Source organism: Gekko japonicus, unplaced genomic scaffold (assembly GCF_001447785.1).
Source record: "Gekko japonicus isolate JY-2015 unplaced genomic scaffold, Gekko_japonicus_V1.1 scaffold1212, whole genome shotgun sequence".
Lineage (NCBI taxonomy): Eukaryota > Metazoa > Chordata > Lepidosauria > Squamata > Gekkonidae > Gekko > Gekko japonicus.
In genome coordinates, this window is record NW_015169209.1 from 401,805 (window position 1) to 421,531 (window position 19,727).

The 19,727-nt window shown below is 42.6% G+C and overlaps 1 protein-coding gene across 1 annotated transcript in view; it reads left to right on the forward strand.

Annotated features, from left to right (window-relative positions):
* The window catches only part of PTPN13 (protein tyrosine phosphatase, non-receptor type 13), a gene marked incomplete at its 3' end in the record, with an annotated part of 206,803 nt that overhangs the window by 35,279 nt on the left and 151,797 nt on the right, over nt 1–19,727 (forward strand). The window contains exon 2 of the mRNA XM_015416359.1: nt 16,208–16,327. Coding sequence (XP_015271845.1) covers nt 16,213–16,327 — 115 coding nt within the window. The remainder of the gene's footprint in view (nt 1–16,207; nt 16,328–19,727) is intronic.

The following is a 19,727-nucleotide window of genomic DNA, read 5'->3' on the forward strand; positions in this document are numbered from 1 at the left end:
TGATTAAAATATATTGGGAAACAATATAATATAGCCTTGATAAGTATCTAGGAACCTAATTAACAACCTATGGTAATGCAACCTATGTGCCTGTGGCAGGGTACAATTATATTTTTATTTAATGAGAAGGCAGTCAATTGTGACATTAATGGCTTTCTGTTAGGCGCTCTGCACACATACAAGCACACTAACCAAGATTGTTTTCTTTTGTACAAAAGCATAATCCAGAATACATTTTGGTGTGCTAAGTGCGAATGGTGCATTTTTCAGATAATTAAATGTCCATGATGTTTAGATGGTGGTCATAAATATTTTTAATTTAAATGATAATAAATAATTTAACCTGTGGTATCAGTATTATTTCAGCATAGCCTAATCTGTGGATACTTACAGAAGAAATGCCTGTAGCTTTAAGAAATGAATGCCTTCAGTGGCCATTGCTAGGCAACCAAAACAGTATTGCCAGCCTTCAAGGCTTGATTTCTGTCAGTTAAAGGCACAGGGAGAGCAATTTTGGCCTTTGGGGGGGACGTATCAGGGCCAGTCCTGGCAGCATCCATCAGGCAACTTGATACAACATGACTCTGATTGTTCAACAGCAGCCAACTCATAAAAGCCAGTGTTGTGTAGTGATTAGATTTTCAGACTTCAGTCTGGGAGATTCAAATTGCTACTCTGCCATGAAAACTCATTGGTGACCTTTGGCCAGTCACACATTCTTGGCCTAACCTACCTCATAGGGTTGTTGTGAGGATAAAATGGAGGAAAGGAGAATGATGTAAGCTGCTTTGTGTCCCCATTGTGGAGAAAGCCAGGGTAAAAGTGAAGTGAACAGATAAATATAGCTGTAAATATGGTTGGTTGGTGGGAGGGGAGAGAAGGAAGTAGCAAAAGGTGAGGATATGGGAGTTGCCAGGAGGAGGGAACAAGGAAATAGTGTGTGGAGGGGAATACAGGGGAGTGAGCCCCACTCCATGTGCTTGTAGATTTCCCACCATGCAAGTGGGCCCAGCTGCTGGCACCACACATTTTGGCCAGAGCTTTTTCTGTGTGGAGGCTGAAGGGGGAGGAAAGGAGGGAAGTCTGAATACAGGAGCAGATAAATGTAGGTTGGCTAGTGGGTGGGAAGGAGTGAAAGAAGCAGAAAAAGGGGAGAAATTATGGGAGCATTCAAGGAAAGCAAAGAGGAAATAGTTGGGGAAGGGAAAGTGAGATGCCTCCTGCAAATCCTTGCATGTCTCTAACTTGTCATATTTATAATGCTTAACTTTAAACATCAGGGTATTTTCTTTTACACAGAAAAGCGGCCTTTAATTCACTGTGTCATGAGGGTCATGGATCAAGCTGAATTTTTAAACCAATTTAAACGAAAGCATAATTTTTTTAAAAAGTTCTGGTTATATTGTCACTTTTTATAAATAAATTATGCTTTTTCTTTTTTTCTTTCTTTTTTTAAAACCTTATTTCTATTGCTTGCAACTTCCTTGCCATAGTCGTGCAGAGTCCCCAAGTGGCTTTCTCAACTAATCTGGAGTTAAACCCTCCTAATTGCAAGATTTAAGCTAGACAGCATAAGCCTCTGATAAAGGCAATTATGTCTATAGAAAATATTACTGGAGCCAGATATGGACTTCGTACCCCAGCGACCCAGCCACAGACATTCTTAATGATGCATCTGTCTCTCCACAGTGCTATTTTACTATCCCTCTAATGTCGGTATAAATGTGATGCAAAGGTATACTTTGAGGCATGTTAGTCTTACAATTTATGCTCTGGTTCAGTAATTCTGGTGGTGGATATTGCTGTCAATTCACAGGTGACTTATGGCAACTCTTTAGTGATTTCAAGGCAAGAGACAAAACAGGTTTGCCATTGCCTGCCTCTACATAGCAACCTTGCACTTCATTGGTGTACTCCCATCCCAGTACCAAACAGGAAGAACATTGCTTGTCTTCAAAGACCATTATAGAAACAACTTGTCTCATTTTACTGCTAAACACTACTGAGCATATACAGTCACAACAGAGCCTTTGCTCTTTTGTTGCCCAAAGTGGGTGTGGGGTTAACAGAGTTTTGTTGTATTATATTTTAAAATATAGATAGATATGTATTGTATTAGACTGTTTGTAATCTGTTTTTCCTGGACAGTGGGTCCTGTTCTGGAAACACTGCTCTCTAAAGGAAGGTTATTTTTGCACAGACTAAGCAAGGGGTTGTTTGGCAACAGGGGGTGAATACCAAGAGGGGAAAGAAGGAACCGAGGTGTTTTTTCTGAGGTGGGTGAAGATTTTTCTAAGGAAGGAGCTGCAGAGAAGTTAGCCTATGGAGCAGTGGGATGAGCAATTGGCAAAACAGTGGCCATCTTCTGATGTGGGCCATTTTCTGGTGTGGGCTTTTTGTTCTGGAATGAGTTGAGGGCTTGTCTTACCCCTGTCTGTTTCCTTGAGCCAAAATGGCTGCAAGAGGCACTTTTCGCCCCATTGTGGGGCTGCACATGTGCTGAATACTGTACATGCAGCTCAGTAACCCAACCAATAATGTCCCCCCCCCCATCCTGACCCAACTCAATAAAAATTGTTTCATATAATTCAGGATGGAGACCTCACAGAGAATCTTTCCTAGTGTTAGAGCCTAAAGGTTAAACTGACTTACCTTCCTTCACCCTGATATTGGGAAGACTCAATATATTTTATTAATACTGTTTTGTTCAAAACTCTCCAGTTTTATACCCCTTGTTTTCCCCACCTTCAGCAGTTCAGGTTTTGTATGGGACATCCACAATTTTTTGACCACTAACCTAGCCCTGTTAAGACTAAAAGGGTTTCGGGTGTTTTTTAGCTTGGAATTGTAAGCTGCCTTGAGCCACAAAGGATAAAAATGTTTCATAAATAAATAAAATACAGTTCATTGTCTGTGCCTTGGACTGGAAAGAGTCCAAGCTGGGTACACTAACTCTCCCTCTTTTTTTCTTGCTGTCTGGACTATACCCTGCCTCAGAAGTCTGAATGAGATTGTGGCATTTCCTCCTTCAGCACTTTGAACACTGATTATATGAACAGTATTGTTTCAAGTTCACAGTCCGGGAGAGTAACCTCCTCAAAGTTTATGGAAAGTGATTGAACACCCCATGTAGATTGTTCAGTGAAAACAGAAAAAGTCTTGAGAGTTCCAAAAAAGTGGCCATTGCCAACCAAGTAGCTAAGATTTAACCAAATGTTGCTTCATGGTGATAAGGGAAGTACAGTTTCCCTTTTTGGTTTGTTGAAACTCCAGAGGTGATGGATGAGTAGAGTTGCCAAACTCCAGGAGGTGGCTGAGGATCTCCTGCTATTACAACTGATCTCCAGGTGACAGAGATCAGTTCACCTGGAGAAAATTGCCACTTTAGAGTAGACTCTATGGCATTGAAGTCCCTCCCCTCCCGAAACCCCACCCTTGTCAGGTTCCCCCCCCAAAACCTCCAGGTCGTTCCCAATCCGGAGCTGACAAGGAGAAGATATATGGAAAATGGACAAGAACTGGAAACATTTGGGGGCACTGTCTGGGGAAGGATGGGGTTTGGGTAGAGGAGGGAGCGTAGCAGGGATATGAAGCCATAGAGTCCACCTTCCAAAAATGTTATTTCCTCGAGAGGAATTGATCTCCATAGTTTGGAGATCAGTTGTAATTCTGGGAGAACTTCAAGCCCAACGTGGAGGTTGGTAACCCTATTCATCCAATGACCATGTTGCTTAATCTCAATGAAGAAAGGAAGCGATTGAAATACAAAGTTCTCTTTTACATTAAGGAAAGCTGAGGGTTTTTTTTCTCCTGATAATGCATTCTAAAAAGGTCATACCCTTACATATGCTTGGGAGTTTTGGCCCAGTCTGTAGTATCAAGGCAATATAGGAGACCTGGAAGAAAGCACGAATGCTGATACAGAGCCAGTGCTAGGTAGGAAGTCTTATGAGGAATTGAAATCAAAGGCAAATGTACAAAACCTCCAGAATGAATTTGGGGATTGAGATCATGTTTGAGGTCACATTTCATTGCTTTCTTTTGCCTTTATAGTACTGAAGACAGCACTGTAATTAGTTCTGTAATGACATGTCTTTAGCATTGATGCATCGGAATCAAAGGAACCAGGTCAAGCCAAGAAGGTCAACTGGCACAGGTTGTTTTGGCACGCAGAATCCCAAGTACATCTTTTCTGGTTTCATTGTGTTCTGGATCATATATGGTGCTAAGATTAGCTTCAGTGTATGGCAAGAAGCTAGCACTTGTGACAATACTTCTGTTTTGGAATGGAGGAGGGTCTTGCCCTCTCCCACCTTTGCCTTACATTGTCCCAGTTCATTCATTCTTCTGCCTCTGATGCTTGGATATGAAAGAGCCAGTGCGGTGTAGTGGTTAGAGTGTTGGACTAAGATGGAAAAGACTCAGGTTCAAGTCCCTGCTTGTCATGAAACTTTGGCTACATCCGCACATTTGTTGGGTATCATGCTATCAGTGCTATGACATGAATTCATAACTGGATTGGCTTCTCCACCTAGGAAAATCCAGTTGTGAATACTTAATGTAGCACAATATCCAACTATATATGGATGCAGTTATGGCGATCTCACCCTCTTCCCTCTCTTACATGCAGGATTTTCCCTCTGTTTTCCTTCCTTTCTGGCTGAGCAGATATGTTTTCCAGGAAGTAAGAGTTTTAAGCCTTTCACAAAGTCTTAGAATCTTTGAGATGAGAGGCTTTGGTTTCAGGGTTTGCTAAACACTCTAATATACATTTGTGAGTTTAACTGACTCTTCAGGTTTCAGAAGGCAGGGATCCACTACCAAGTACCCCAAATCCTTCTCTAAACCCATCAGGGATCACTCCTTTCTTTAGAGCTATTTCCCTTTTCAAACGAGCATGGAATTACTTCTCTAAACTAGAAGCACTGCCCCTTCCTTTGGCCAGAATGGGGGTCTTCAGCAATCCTCCCGCTCCTCCTTGCCAACCTTCCCAGTTCTTACTCAGGGTTAAACTTTTCTCAGTCAGTGTTAAACTGAGTTCTCTTCAGCAGTCAGTTCCCAACTCTTTCTTTTCAACTGATGCTATCCAATCAAGTCCACTTGAGCAGCCTGTCACGCAAAGGCTGTCTGGTTGTGTGAGGCATTAACCCTTCACAGTCCATCACAAGTTTATACAGGACTTATGAGCTTTTAAACCACAGTCCTTACTGGGTGATCTTGGGACAGGCAGTCTCTCTGTCATCCTAATCTACCTCACAGAGTTAACAGAGGAGTGGTGAACCATGTATGGCACTTGAAGCTTCTTATAGGAAAGATGGAATAAAAATGCAATACATATATAAATAATTACTGGAAATTTCTGTTTTGCTTTGTGTGAATAAGGTTGTTAGTGAAAAGTAGCCTCTCCATATACTGCTTCAGGATCACCACCGCATATTTTTAAATGCAAGTATAGACATGGTATAGTGGAATTTCAGACTAAGATCTGGAAGACCCAGTTTTGAGTCAGCCACAGATGCTTGCTGTGTAACCCTGGATCAGTCACACATTCTTGTCTTAACCTACCTCATAGGATTGATGTGAAGATAAAAATGGAGAAAGGGAGGCCACTTTGGGTCCCTGTCGGGGGAAAAAGTGGGGTATAAACGAAGTCCATTGATAAATAAAACTGTTTTCTTGGTCACCTGTGACAGATAAGTCTTCTATAGGAGATTGTACAAAGGATCTTAAGAAATGTTGCTTAATTTTATAATTGGAACACATAACTAGCATAGTTGTGTTTGGCTGAGTGTAGCCCTAAGCAGAGTTATACCCGTTGAATTCTACTGAAATCTGTAGGATTCAAAGTTTGTAACTCTGATTTTTATGACACTGCAAGTAACTGTGGATTTATTTTCGGGACCATGTAAGGATTTTGCCTACTACAGGGGTCCCCAATCATTTTGAGCCTGTGGACGCTTTTGGGATTCTGCCGATGTGGTGGGTGCAGCCATAATATGGCTGTCACAGCTTATCTTTAGTCACCCAGTGATGTAGGCGCAGCTGCTGCCAAAGCAGTGTTTTCTTTTAAACAAGAGTTGGTTTTTATACCCTGCTCTTCATTACCTGAAGGAGTCTCAGAGCATCTTGCAATTGCCTTCCTTTCCTCTGCCCACAACAGACACCCTGTGAGGTAGGTGGAGCTGAGAGAGCTCTGAGAGAGATGTGACTGGCCTAAGGTCACCCACCTGGCTTCATGTGGAGGATTGGGGAATCCAACCTGGTTCTCCAGATTACAGTTCGCCACTCTGAACCTCTACACCACAGACTGATTAAGAATGGCAGACTCTAATGTGGAGAATGGTTAAGAATGGTGGACTCTAAAAAAAGAAAAAAAGAATGGTAGACTCTAATGTGGAGAATGGGGTTTGATTTCCCCATTCCTCCACATGAAGCCAGCTGGGTGACCTTGGGTCAGTCACAGTTCTCTCAGCAATCTCCCAGCCCCACCTACCTCACAAGGTGCCTGTTGTGGGGAGAGGAAGAGAATGTGATCATAAGCTGCTTTGAGACTTCTTAAAGTAGGGAAAAGCGGAATATAAAGGTAAAGGTTTCCCTTGCTCGAAAGCCAGTCAAATCCAACTCTAGGGGGCAGTGCTCATATCCGTTTCCAAACCGAAGAGCCAGCGCTGTCCAAAGACTTCTCCGTGGTCATGTGGCCAGCATGACTAAATGCCAAGGTGCGTGGAACACTGTTACCTTTCCACCACAGCGGTACCTTATTTATCTACTTGCAGTTTCTTGCTTTTGAACTGCTAGGTTGGCAAGAGTTGGGGCCAGAGACAGGAGTTCACTCTGTCACATGGCACTAGGGTCTCGAACTGCCAAGGTACAGACTTTCCGGTCTGCAGCTCACCGTCTTAACCTCTGAGTCACTGTGGCTCCGTATTATAAAAACCTGCTCTAATTCTAGACACTAGTTTCTTCTTTTCAACTGTGTATGTCTTCTCCCTTTACACATCCCTTGTGTGCAATTTCCCCCCCCCCTTCCTTCCTTCCCTTCCTCAAAGATATGATGTATTGTATTGAAATCTATCCAAACACTTTCTTGAAAGGAAGGGGTAGGGAGTTGGTTTCTCCTCTTGTTTCCAACATGGTAGGCTCATCTTGAAGTCTATCATACTGGAAACAAGGAGAAACCAATATCAATCAGGTCAGACATCAATGAATCCTATGACTGTTTCACCTATATTATAGTTTCCTTAGAAGAACATTCATTATGATGAATTGTACAGAAGTGACTGATAACTTTGATCTGATTTCAAAACCAAGTGTGTCTGTAAAAGAATATTGTACTTACAGTGTGGAAATCAGGCAGGGGGAAGTGTCGTTCTTCTCAGCAAAGGGAAAGCTGATCCCACCTTCCTTATTCCATATGGTGTTCCCTACAAGTTACTTTAGAAGGTACCGTTTCCTGCTTTAAATCTGTCTTTGTTCTGAAGCCTTAATAAGATTTCTAGGATCCCCTTTATTGACAGTGGCAAACCCTTCCTTGACAGGCCCTAAAATAGTTGCACAATCCTGGCAGATTAAAATTCCACCTGTCCTTCAGGAAATCTCTGTTCTTACTCAGCTGAAGAAAGAAAAGCTTTTCTTACCAGGTAGAAACAGTTTGTAGAGCGAGTGGCTACAATTTGCTTCAATAAGATGAAGGGGAATGGTTTTGTGAGGTAATTTGTAAGAATCAGCATCTTGTCTATAGTACCTGTTTTTTGTTACATGGGCAAGAAAAATCCAGTCGGCGCTTGCCTGTGTGCTTAATCTTCCTTGGAGGCATACAGGCTTCTGAGACATGCCTATTGATTTATCACAGGTCACCCACAGGAGAAACTCAGACTCTTCAGGAAAACAAGAATTTTCCTTGCATAAGATATAACTTGTCTGGCAGCTGGTCTAGGCATCTTGTTCTCTGCACAACCAATACTGATGTTCGAAGGGTGGTACGCACAGGAAAATCCGATTGCAAACAGTTGCTAAGGTATGTTGAAAGTGCATTATCCAACATGTGTGAAAGCAGTTTCACACCGCTTTCACACAAGCTGAGGCCAGTCCAAAAGAACACCAATTACTTCTTTGAGCAGAGACGTGGAAGCATCTTACAATGGTATGCTGTGGCAAGAAATTTTAAAATACCTCTAGAATTTGCCCTAGCCTATTGTTCCCAGAAGGAATATACTTGATAAAACAGGGATCAGTTGATTAACGAGTAGGCACATATCTTTAAAATAAATTTAAATCAAATTCTGTAGGAATATGTCTCGCCAGTCCTACATTTAAGGGAAAGGTGGGAAACCCCTTGAATCAGTTATAAGACTCACCCAGTAGAAACTTATTTCTTTAACATGGTCCAACTGTTGTGATAGACTTGGTCAAGTTCATAAGAATATAAGAAGAGCCCTGCTGGATCAGACCAGTGGTCCATCTATTCCAGCATTCTGTCCCACACAGTGGCCAACTGGTTCCTCTGGAGGTTCAGCAACAGGGTACAGAGGCTGAAACCTTTGCCCAGTGTTGCCTTCTGGCACTGGTAATCAGAGGTTTGCTCCTTCTGAACATGGAGGTTCTCTTTAGTCACCATGGCTTGTAGCCACTGATAGACCTGTCCTCCATAAAGTTCTCTCTCTATATATCATTGGACTGGATCCTGTGAACTATGAATAAAAGAGGCTGCAGCCATTTCCCCCCCCACCCTCCAAGTGGCTCCTGTAGGTAAAGGGACCTTTGGGAACAGAGCCGGAAAGCACTGTAGTGGAGTGCACCTTGAGGGGAAATTGGCAGAAGTCACACGTCTCTTTTGTAAGCCACTTGCACAAGAAATGTACATCTGTGTGGGGTGTTCCTGTTTGCCCCCACCTTGTTCCTGTGGTCTCCAGCACCCCATGAGTTGGAAGAATTATGCTGTTACTTTGTGGTGGTCGGTGAAGGTGGTCAGGTGTAGCGACAGCTACTTCTGACAGCTCTCACAGCTCAGCACGAAGGGAGAAAATGACCTCTTCCCTCCCCGAGTCCTCCGCTAGAACTTACCAAAAAGTCCAAAGCTTTTCACTGGCCCATCTTTGTGTTTTGGAGGCATTCAGAAGTAGCAACAGAGATTTTCACTTCTGAGAATTTCCCAGCTTGGCTCAAAGCAAGAGACTGAAAGTCTTCTGTGCATAATGGGAAAACTTGGGGGAGTGAAGAGATCTGAGTGATCACAATCTCATCAACTCTTGGAAGCCAAGCAGGGTCAGCCCTGGTTGGTACTTAGATGGGAGACCGCCAAGGAAGGCCAGGGTTGCTACGCAGGGGCAGGCAATGGCAACCCACCTCTGTTCCCTCTTTGCCTTGAAAGCCATGTCAGCTGGGACATGATGGCAAAAGAAGAAAAGGAAAAAACCAACCCCCAGCAGCACCCAACATTTTGTGGACACCAGATCAAGAAGAATCTGCTGCCCTTACCCTGGACTTGATCTTGTGATCTTTTTGCTTTTCCTTGTGTCCGTAGTTTGGCTGTCAGGCTGAGATCTTAAAACCCACTGAGACACTCAGCATTTGAGAAATTCAATTAAATATATTATGTGGCAGCTATAGACCACTGTGTGCTTGTGTTGGGATTTATTCTGCTCTTTAGATATACTTTGTTTCTGATCAGCTGCATTAAGGCATTGAATTTCAAATGTTATGGATTAGAAAGGAAGTTAAGAGTACTTATTTCTGCAGTTTCTGGTTTCCGTTTCTCCCTTTTTAATGTACAGGAAATAATATATATGTACACACACACCTGCGGTGGCTCAAGTGGTTAAGACGCTGAACTGTAGGCTGTGGAAGGTCAGTAGTTCAGCAGTTCGAGACCCGGGTGCCGCATGATGGAGTGAGCTCCCATCTCTAGTTCCAGCTCCTGCCAACCTAGCAGTTCGAAAGCAAGAAATTGCAAGTAGATAAATAGGTACCACTTCAGTGGGAAGGTAACAGCGTTCCGCGCGCCTTGGTGTTTAGTCATGCCGGCCACATGACCACAGAAACGTCTTCGGACAGCGCTGGCTCTTCGGCTTTGAAACGGAGATGAGCACCGCAACCCTAGAGTCGGATTCAACTGGCTTTCGAGCAAGGGAACCTTTACCTTTTTTACACACACACCATGACATACATAGTTGCAAAAGAAGAGCTGGTATGATTAGTTAACTATTCAAGATGATCACAACTAGCAAGCTATTACAGGAGATCACAACTAGTGGTAATACAGAAAAAACCCAGATGTACTTTTGTGCTTTGGAGTCGTCAAGGAAGTCTTTTCTGCTTTCAGTAGTTTTACTGATAATTTCATCTGCTGCTAGTTGTCCATTTTTTGCCTGTAGCTTTATTATTCATGGTTTTTCTGCTTAAAAGATTGTAAGCTTCTGTAAGCATATTTTTGTAGGCAGTGTGTAAATATTATAAGTAAAAAGTCTGAAGCACTTTTCAATCATTATTTTCTTGGCAATCCTAACTCATATCCCAGGAGGGCATGCCACCCACCGTCCTCCCCAATATGCATTCTTGCTATTTTCTGTGAATAGTATAACACATTACTTCTCTAGCTTTAGCACACCCAAATGCGTACCCACAACTAATCTGTGTTTCTGACTGTGGGCCAAAGGTTGCCCTATTGTTTTAAAATGGTGACTCCATGTAACAAGAGGATGTCACATAGCACATTCTCCCAGTACTTGTATTAGGAGCTCCAGAAAAATAGTAACTGAAAAGACCTTGCAGGAAGCCTTCCTTCTCTTAATGGAGATTCCATTGGCGCACTGATTGATGGTTTTTCCTTCTTTAAGGCTAAATATTATGTCACAGAACTAAGCCAACCATTTTAGGGCTGGTTCATATGTCTAAGTGCCAGTTTTAAAATTTATGATTAGGCTAATGGGAGTGAGCTTCAAAATCTGAGTCCTTCTTCTACCTCCAGGGGCCATTTTGGAATGCAAATTCCTGCTGCCAGCCTTAACTGAAGTTCAGCGTTATTTTAAGCCGGAGCGTTGAACCCCAGTTCTGATTCCTGTTTTACCTCCGTTTCAATCCAGAGTTTACAGCGGGGCAATTGTTTTGAGCTCTTGTAAATGTCCTCCCTCACAGAGCTGTTGTTGGAATGAGGAAAATAAGGATTGTACACCACGATGTAAAAGGAAAACATTTCATGAATTAACAATAATTTACACTTTAAAAAAATAATAATAATCCTAATTCTTCTCGTTGTGTCACATGTGGTCAGCAGATGGAAGTAAATTATTGGATCTAATGAGCTCACCTGCCTATTTAAATTGGGTTAACCAGAGCTAACCAGCTCTCTGAAATGCCGTTAGTCACTTTCTTTTATTGGATTAGCCTCAGTGGCAGTTGCTTGGACATGCAAATTAGAAATGAAAGTAGTGAGAAGGGGAGCGCACATCTAAGAATACATGCCCTTTGAAACATGGCTGTTTCAAAGATAGCCATGCTAATGGGGTGGAGTAAGAGCACCTGAAAAACAAGGGTTTTGCCTCAGGTTCTTTATGCAGAATATTAAATTTAGAACCCTATGTGAGAATTATGTCATCATTTTGAAGGGTCATTTACATTTACTAGGAGAAGGGAGCACTCACTGGAGAAGACCCGGATGCTGGGAAGGATTGAAGGTAAAAGAAGGGGACGGCAAAGGATGAGATGGTTAGACAGCGTTATGGATGCAATGAACATGAAATTAAGCAAACTCTGGAGGACGACGGAAGACAGGAGGGCCTGGTGTGATGTGGTCCATGGGGTTGCGAAGAGTTGGACTCAACTGTGCGACTGAACAACAACAAAAAGGATTAAGTTTTCTCCATCATTGTAATTGTGACCCTGGTTGAATAGTTCAGGAGAACGGCATGATTTTTTTTTGCTTAGCCGAGACTTTCTTAAAACAGCTGTTTCGTGGCCGTATTAAAAACAACACACATTAAAAAAACTATCATGAGAGCAATATGAAGTTTTGATTAATGCTTGCCATTTGGTTTTACCTGACATGTCAAATAAACAGTTTTTTTGTGGTTCCTGGCAATGTTCCCTCTAAGCTGTAGAGTCTTGTGAGCAAAAATTCTACTTTGTGAGCTCCTGGCATTAAGGTTGTGAGCGAGCAATTTGGTTACTGCATAAATTAGTTTGCGCTGGAGCCATCCTTCTTGAACTAGGACAAAAATGTGTGAGTCGTAGGCTAAAAAATTGTGAGCTGGCTCACACTAACTCAGCTTAGAGGGAACACTGGTTCCTGGGTGACTCCAGAAGTGAAGAGGATAAGGGTGTTGTTAGGAAAGGATTGTCGTCTCCTGTTGTGAACTTGGTTCTGCATCAGTGGACCAGCTCACCTGTTTGACAAACACATACACATGAACGTATGAAGCTACCTTATACCAAGTCAGACCAATGGCTCAACAAGGTCATATTGTTTACTCAGACTAGTAGCTATTCGTCAGGGTCTTGGAGGTCTTTCATGTCACCTACTACTCCCCCCCCCCTTTGAAGGCAGGGATGCCAGGGATTGAACCTGGGATCTTCTGCATGCCAAGCAAAAACTCTGCCTGAGCATGGCCATTGTGGTTTCAGTTAGTATGAATAAGTGGAAGGCGGTGATTTTATGTAGGTAGTATTTATTTATTTATTTTATTGGATTTATATCCCACCCTCCCCGTATGGCAGGCTTTGGATGGGTTACATCAAATTTGATTTAAAAATACAATATACACAATTAACACAAAACACTAGTAAAATACTACAATAACCTTCATCCAGTGCCATTGTCATTGTCATTAAAACCTCCCAGATGCCATCTCTGGTATGCAGTTCTGACCCGCTGAGGGGAGGCCCAGTAAAGAGGGAGGGACGTCCGTCGCCTTAGTTAACAGCCTGGTGGAAGAGCTCTGTCTTGCAGGCCCTGCGGAACTGTAAAAGGTCCCACAGGGCCCTGATCTCGTATGGGAGCTCATTCCACCAGGTATGTACTGTATTGGAGTGCCATGTGCATTGAGGGCAAGCACAGTGGTTGATGCCCTGACCTGGATAGCCCAGCCCAGCCCAATCTCATGAGATCTTGAAAACAAGCAGGGAAGGCCTTGGATACTATTTGGCTGGGAGACCAGGGTCATAACTCAGAGACAGACCATGGCAAACCACCTCTGAAGGTCTCTTGCTTTGAAAACCCTACAGGGTCTCCATAGGTCAGCTACGACTTGACAGCACTTTCCACCACTACCACAGTGGCTGGCGGTACAATTTCAGTTCTTTGAGGGACATAGCTTAGGAGAGAGTAAGGCTGCAAACGGGACATTACATAGCTTTAGTTGTGAATCCACTGTGAATTGCAAAGAGTTTCAGACTGACAGAGATGACAGCTAGAAACTTCTTTCACTTCTTTAAATAAAAGCTTGGGTCTCTAAGACTAACGAGTCTTAGCAGGCAGCCCAAAGACGTCCTGGGTGGGCCTTTGTGTTGTCGTCCATTTTCATAGAGGCAACTTCAAAACTAAATCTGGATGATTTAGAACAGAATTAAAACGCTTGAAGCATTTATTTTATAGAAATTCCATTTCTCATGCATCATTTTCTCATATATTTTCTTATATTTAAGGGGGAAAAACATTATCAGAACAGTTCTGTGGCTGAAATGAGGGGCCTCTAATTGTCAGATTGGTGGTTTTCATGTCTTCTAGCACATATAGGAAACTACACAGTTCTTTCTCTAAAAACACATCTGTTGTGCACAGTTCTTGGCAGGACAAGCTGATGGGATTACAAGCAACTATGAAGTGGCTCCAGGCATTTAAGTGAACTCAGGCCATTAAGCTAGAGCATTTGCTTCTCTTTATTATTCAGACTTTCATACCAGGACAGGAAGAGAAAACCCAGACTTGAACTAAAATCTCCTGTGCTACACACTGAATTCTCTCTCCCACTATTGCCAAACAGAAATCAGTTTTGCATAGTGTTGTTTTTTTAAAAAAATTAGTAGTCCTGCCGGAATGTGAATTTACAATCACCTTTCAACTTGCCTGAACTCTTTGTGACACCCGCGAACAGATTCCTTCCACCTGAAGTACGTTTTTACATCATCCACCCACCAGTCTTTTCCTTAGAATAGTACACATTTGGGAACAGCTTTTTCCACATCTTAACCTTTCCTTCACATAAAGAAGAATGTGTGTTTTGTGCGGGGGGGGGGGGCTTAGTGAAATTGGGAAATCACCTTTTCCACCCTCTTTTTCTTGCTGACTTTGTTCCTGCTGTTTTTAAGGCTCGGAGGAGAGTTATTCTTTTGTGGGTGGACAAGGGTAGTGAAATCTCAGAGCAGTGGTTGAATTGTATCTCCAGTAATCAGGGGCAGCAAAGCTTCAATGCTCTAAGTGGCACCCTTAGCTTCTCTTTAGTTAGCATAAATAGAGTACAGGGCTCAATAATATTTCATTGTGCAAATATGCTTCATGTGAATGATTTCGTGTTCATGCACACGAAAGCATATACCCAGAATTAAGCTTGTTGGTTTTAAAGATTCCACTGGACTCAAACTTTGTTCTATGTTGTTAATGGTGCTGATTTTTTATAGAGTGCCCGTAACTTCAGCTATAATGTGAGGAAGCTGTTGAAACATCCGGGTTTAGATTATTTTTTAGAGGATAACTTTTAAGAAGAGCTTGTCCATAAAGTCTCTTGCTGATAAAGTAATTGTGTTTTGTAATAAGATTTAGCACTGCCCTGGATGGTCCAAGCCAGCCGAATCTCATCAGATTTTGGAAGCTAAACCGAGTCGGCCCTGGTTAGTACTTGGATGGAAGACCACCACAGAAGTCCAGGGTTGTTACACAGAGGCAGGCAATAGCAAACCACCTCTGTCCTTCTCTTGCCTTGAAAACCCTCTGGAGTCGCCATAAGTTGACTGTGGTTTGACAGAACGTTACACACACACACACACACACACACACACTTAGATTTATGCAGTGAGCTACTCTTATTATGCTTCTGGAAGGTTAGTAAAAAGGTCCAGAAACATTTTTTTCAGCAACACCACAGCACTAAGCTGCAGGATCATCACAGAAAATAGATGGAAAGTGCTACTGTAGCTTTGAGCCTGTTTAGATCAGGTGATCTTGAAGAAGCCAGTAGACTATCTCCTATTCCTGTATACCTACTGATTCTGGTCTTCACTCTGACCAGTTTGTCATCACTCTGGTGAAGATTGAACTGCTCATTGATTCTCTCTTGCTACTCTACGGCCTGAATGCCTGTCTCAAGTGAAGGCAATGCTTTTGGGATTCCCATAAAGACCAAAACAAAACAAAAAAATCGTTCTAGGGCCAAATTAGGAACTGTGAGCCTAAAACAATTTTGTGTAATTTTATTTAGTATGTGTAATGTAGAGATAGCATTGAATATCAGCATCTTATATTGAACCACCCTGACTTGGATAGCCCAGGACAGCCCAATCTCATCAGGTTTTGGAAGCTAAATTGGGTTGGCCCTGTTAAGTATTCGGATGGGAGGCCACTGAGGAATACCAGTGTTGCTACACAGAGACAGGCAATGGCAAACTACCTCTGAACATCTCTTGCCTAGAAAAACCCTATTAGACCACCAGTTTGGTGTAGTAGTTCAGAGCGTGGACTCTAATCTGGGAGAACTGGTTTTTGATTCCCCACTCCCCCACATGCAGCTGCTGTTGCGACCTTGGGTCAGTCACCAGTTCGTTCAAAACTGTTCTCTCAAGAGCAGTTCTGGAGAGATCTCTCTCAGCCCCACCTACCTCACAGGGTGTCTGTTGTGGGAAGGAGAAGGGAAGAAGACTGTAAGCTGTTCTGAGACTCCGAGTAAAGGGTGGGGTATAAATCCAGTCTCCTCCTCCTCCTCCTCCTCTTCTCGACTTGATGACAAACAAAAAAACTGAACTAGACCTTTGGTCCCTTTAGTTGTAGTTTGCTTGTCAGTTCGGACTAGCAGTAATTTCCAGTAAGCCCTGTATGACTGTGATGTTTTCAAGAATGTGAATGGTTTTTTTGAAGGCAAGTTGGAACAGGTGTTCAACAAGGCAATCATCTGCCTTGAGAGCAAAATTTCACCCGAATTCTATGGAAATAATGCCCCTAAGAAAGAAATTGAACAAAGTATGAGTGCACATTCTTAAAACAAGTTATTTCTTGTTTCCTTAGGTAACATGCATGTATCACTAGCTGAAGCCCTGGAGGTTCGGGGAGGACCACTGCATGAAGAAGAAATATGGGCTGTATTGAATCAAAGTGCCGAAAGCCTTCAAGAACTGTTCCGTAAAGGTAAGGCAGAATAATTGGGCTGGTAGCCAGAAATGCTGAGGCAAGGTGGGCCTCAGAGTCTACCTGAAGACTATTATAGTTTTATACAAAAGAACAAACATTTTAATACAAGCAGTCTTGATATGTTGAAAGTTATTCACTGTTAAATCATATCTGTGGGTTAGGATCCATTGACTTCCTTTTTGCTAAGTCGTCTTTCCAGGAAAGCATTTCTCTGGTGCAGAAGGGAGTCATAGAACCCAGTAATTGAAGGGAATCGTTGGATCCTAGCGATTCAAATTAAGGTTTCATTTTAATGCAGTGGAAGCAAAATGGCAGGTTGTTTTTAGATAATCTCAGTGCTTATTGGCTAGACTACTTCTTACTGAGGTGTTAGGTAGAATGCTATCACATTTTTATCCCACCCTTCCACCAAGCAGCTCCAGGTTGGGATGGATTAATGGGAGTTAATGATATATTGCATTGCGAGTATGATGATGTGACTTCCAGAAGCGATGGTGGTAGCCCTAGGAATTGCCAGGAACTCTATAGTTTTACCATAGAGTTTCCAGTGATTTCTAAAGCTACCGCGATCTCTTCTGGGTTTTTCACAGAAGTGATGTCATCACACTCTCAATGACAGTTTGGAGCTCATCTCAGGGGATCCAGATCCCCAGTAGGGGGTTTGGCAATTGTATTCTTCTCTCCTGCATTTTTATCTTCACAGCAGTCCTGTGAGGTGGGCTAGGAGATAGTGACAGGCCCAGCGATGCAGTCTGCATATTTTCTCTTTTGTACCTCCACAAGTAAAAGGTTAATAGATTTTTTTTTAAAGAAAGTTGAGCATATACAAGGATCTGGAATAACCGCAGAGGGGTCTGGTTTCCACAACCTCCTCCATTCCCCCACCCCAGCTGCAAGATTTTATGATGTTAGTAAGAGTTGACATTTACATCAAAAAGTCTGATTTATCAGCATTGTGAAAAGTTGAACTGGATAAATGGTCGTACTGAAAGGTTCCTGTCCAATGCATTTGGAACTCTGGCTTTGTCATGGCATATATGGGGCATATTCAGGGAGTAGAGCCCGGGGCATACTCTCCTCCTACTCCCAACTTCTTGAAACAAAGAGTAGTCTCAAAGGTCAAAGTCTTTTGCAGTTCCAAAACCATTCTCTGCTGGAGCGCTTAGACCAGAAGGTACTGGGGAGGGGGCTTGCGGTTTATCTGAATAAACACAATTGTGCATCTATGGTTTTCCATTTTGCTTTGAGAAACAAAGTTCTCTACTGTTTCCTCTTCTTTCCTTTCCTTCTTCATTTTGTTGTGACATTTTCCCTCTCGCTGAAGTCAATTCCATGTAGTCTGATTCAGTATTGCATTCTTAGAGGCAAGGAAACTTTGTACTGGGCCATTCACCTGCTTTAGGATTACTTTTGTACACTATGGAAAGGACTGTAAAAAGGAAGGATGCATGCTATTACTGCATATCAGCCTTCACTGCAGTAGTAATATCACTTAGCATTTATATTACACTGTTGAGTAGTCAAAAGTAGTGATGCTTACAAAATCATCAGCTGAATCTTTTCCCAGATTCTGAATGTTGGAATCTGTAGTTCTTCTGGAGTTGTATGTTCAGAATGCACATGCATACAGCAAAAATAATTTTTAAAAGGTGCCTGCCACAGCAGTCATTCTAAAATTAAACCATTAATTAACTTTTGTTTTTATGTTTCTGAAGAGTGCAGATGGGGGGTTCGTTTGAAGGTCTTTTTATCTTCTTACTGTTGCAAAGAATATTATTCTGCTTCTGAGGAAAGACAATTTTTAAAAATCCGTTTTTTCCTTCCAGGGAAACTGAGTGAGATAGGTATAGGAAGAAACTTTTTTTCTGTGTGAAATCGATTATCAGCTTTCTGAAATTCTCCTTTTATTGTTCAATGAAAACCAGAAAGGAGCCCAAAGCACAGTAGAAACCATGGAATAACAGTGCAGTGGAACTGATGGATTCTGCTCACCTCTATTTAAAATGCTTTACATGCATTATCACAGCAATTATCATAACATAAGAAGAGCTCTGCTGGATCAGACCAGTGGTCCATCTAGTCCAGCATCCTGTCTCACACAGTGGCCAGCCAGCTCCCCTGGAATTTCAACAACGGGGCGTAGTATTTGAGGCCTTCCTCTGATGTTGTCTCCTAGCACTGGTATTCAGAGGTTGCCTTCCTTTGAACGTGGAGGTTCTCTTTAGTCACCATGACTAGTAGCCACTGATAGACCTATCCTCAATGCATCTAATCCCTTTTTAAAGGGCCTGTGGCCCCATAAAATAATAGTATCAACCCCATATATAAATCTTGAAGCATAGTGGCTTGTCTAGGGATAAGTACCAAGATCATGATTTGAACCCGGGATTTGCTATTTCATGGCTGGTTGTCTTACGGTCCAATCCTAAATAAAGTTTGTACCCTTGTAAGCCCACTGATTTCAGTGGATCTAGAAGGGTGTAACTCTGCTAAAGCCTGCACCGTAAATTAATGTCAGTGACTTCCATTGGCGTAGACTGAAATAATTCTGCATAGGATTGCATTGCCTGTTACAGTTGCCCTATGTATGTGGTGGAGTGATGCCCAGATCTGAACCCTAGTTTGCTGGCAATACATCTGAGGGTTCCTTTCCTTGCATCTCCACCCATCCTTTGGATAGGGGGGGAAATGCTTTGCACACTGCACAGTTGTGCTCTGCCAGGGAATTGGAAAGCAGTGCCAATTAAAAAAACCTGTTCCCTTTCGCTAGTGCTGGGAGTCTCCTCCTGTAAATAACAGCCACAGCAAAGCAGCTAATTGGATAGAACCATTAGTCTCTAATCTGAGATAAGGGTGGCAGAGGCTCGCTGCTGGGCAAAAGGCAGCCCACACAATGACCTGAAGGTAGAACTTTGGCATAATCCAGCAAGGCAAGTCTTGATTCTATGAGAACCCCATCAGTGGGAGAGTCCCAGCTTCAATCAGCGGGGCCTTCTGAGTTGCTACTCCAGAGGTCTGTAATGGCCCGCCACAGACTGATTCTCAAGGTTCTCTCTCTGCAGACATACTGCAGAAAAGTGAAACCTCCCCACCCCACCCCCACCCCGGCGGTACAATTAACTCTTGGCAGTTAGCCCCAGGTTTGGGGGAAGCATGGATCTGTGCTGTGTTTATTTATTTTAAAATGTTAACAGTTTGCAATGAATCACTCTTGAAGCGTTCGAAAGGTGAGAACAGGGCACAATTTGCGGCATGCGTTCTCTCTTTATATGTATAGATATGGTTATTTGACTCAGCTCTAGGCTATCACTGCTTCCCTGCTTTGTTTTGGGTTATAATGGGTTGTACATTTAACTGCTATTTTTTAAAAAATAATTTTTATGAATTAGGCAGCGTT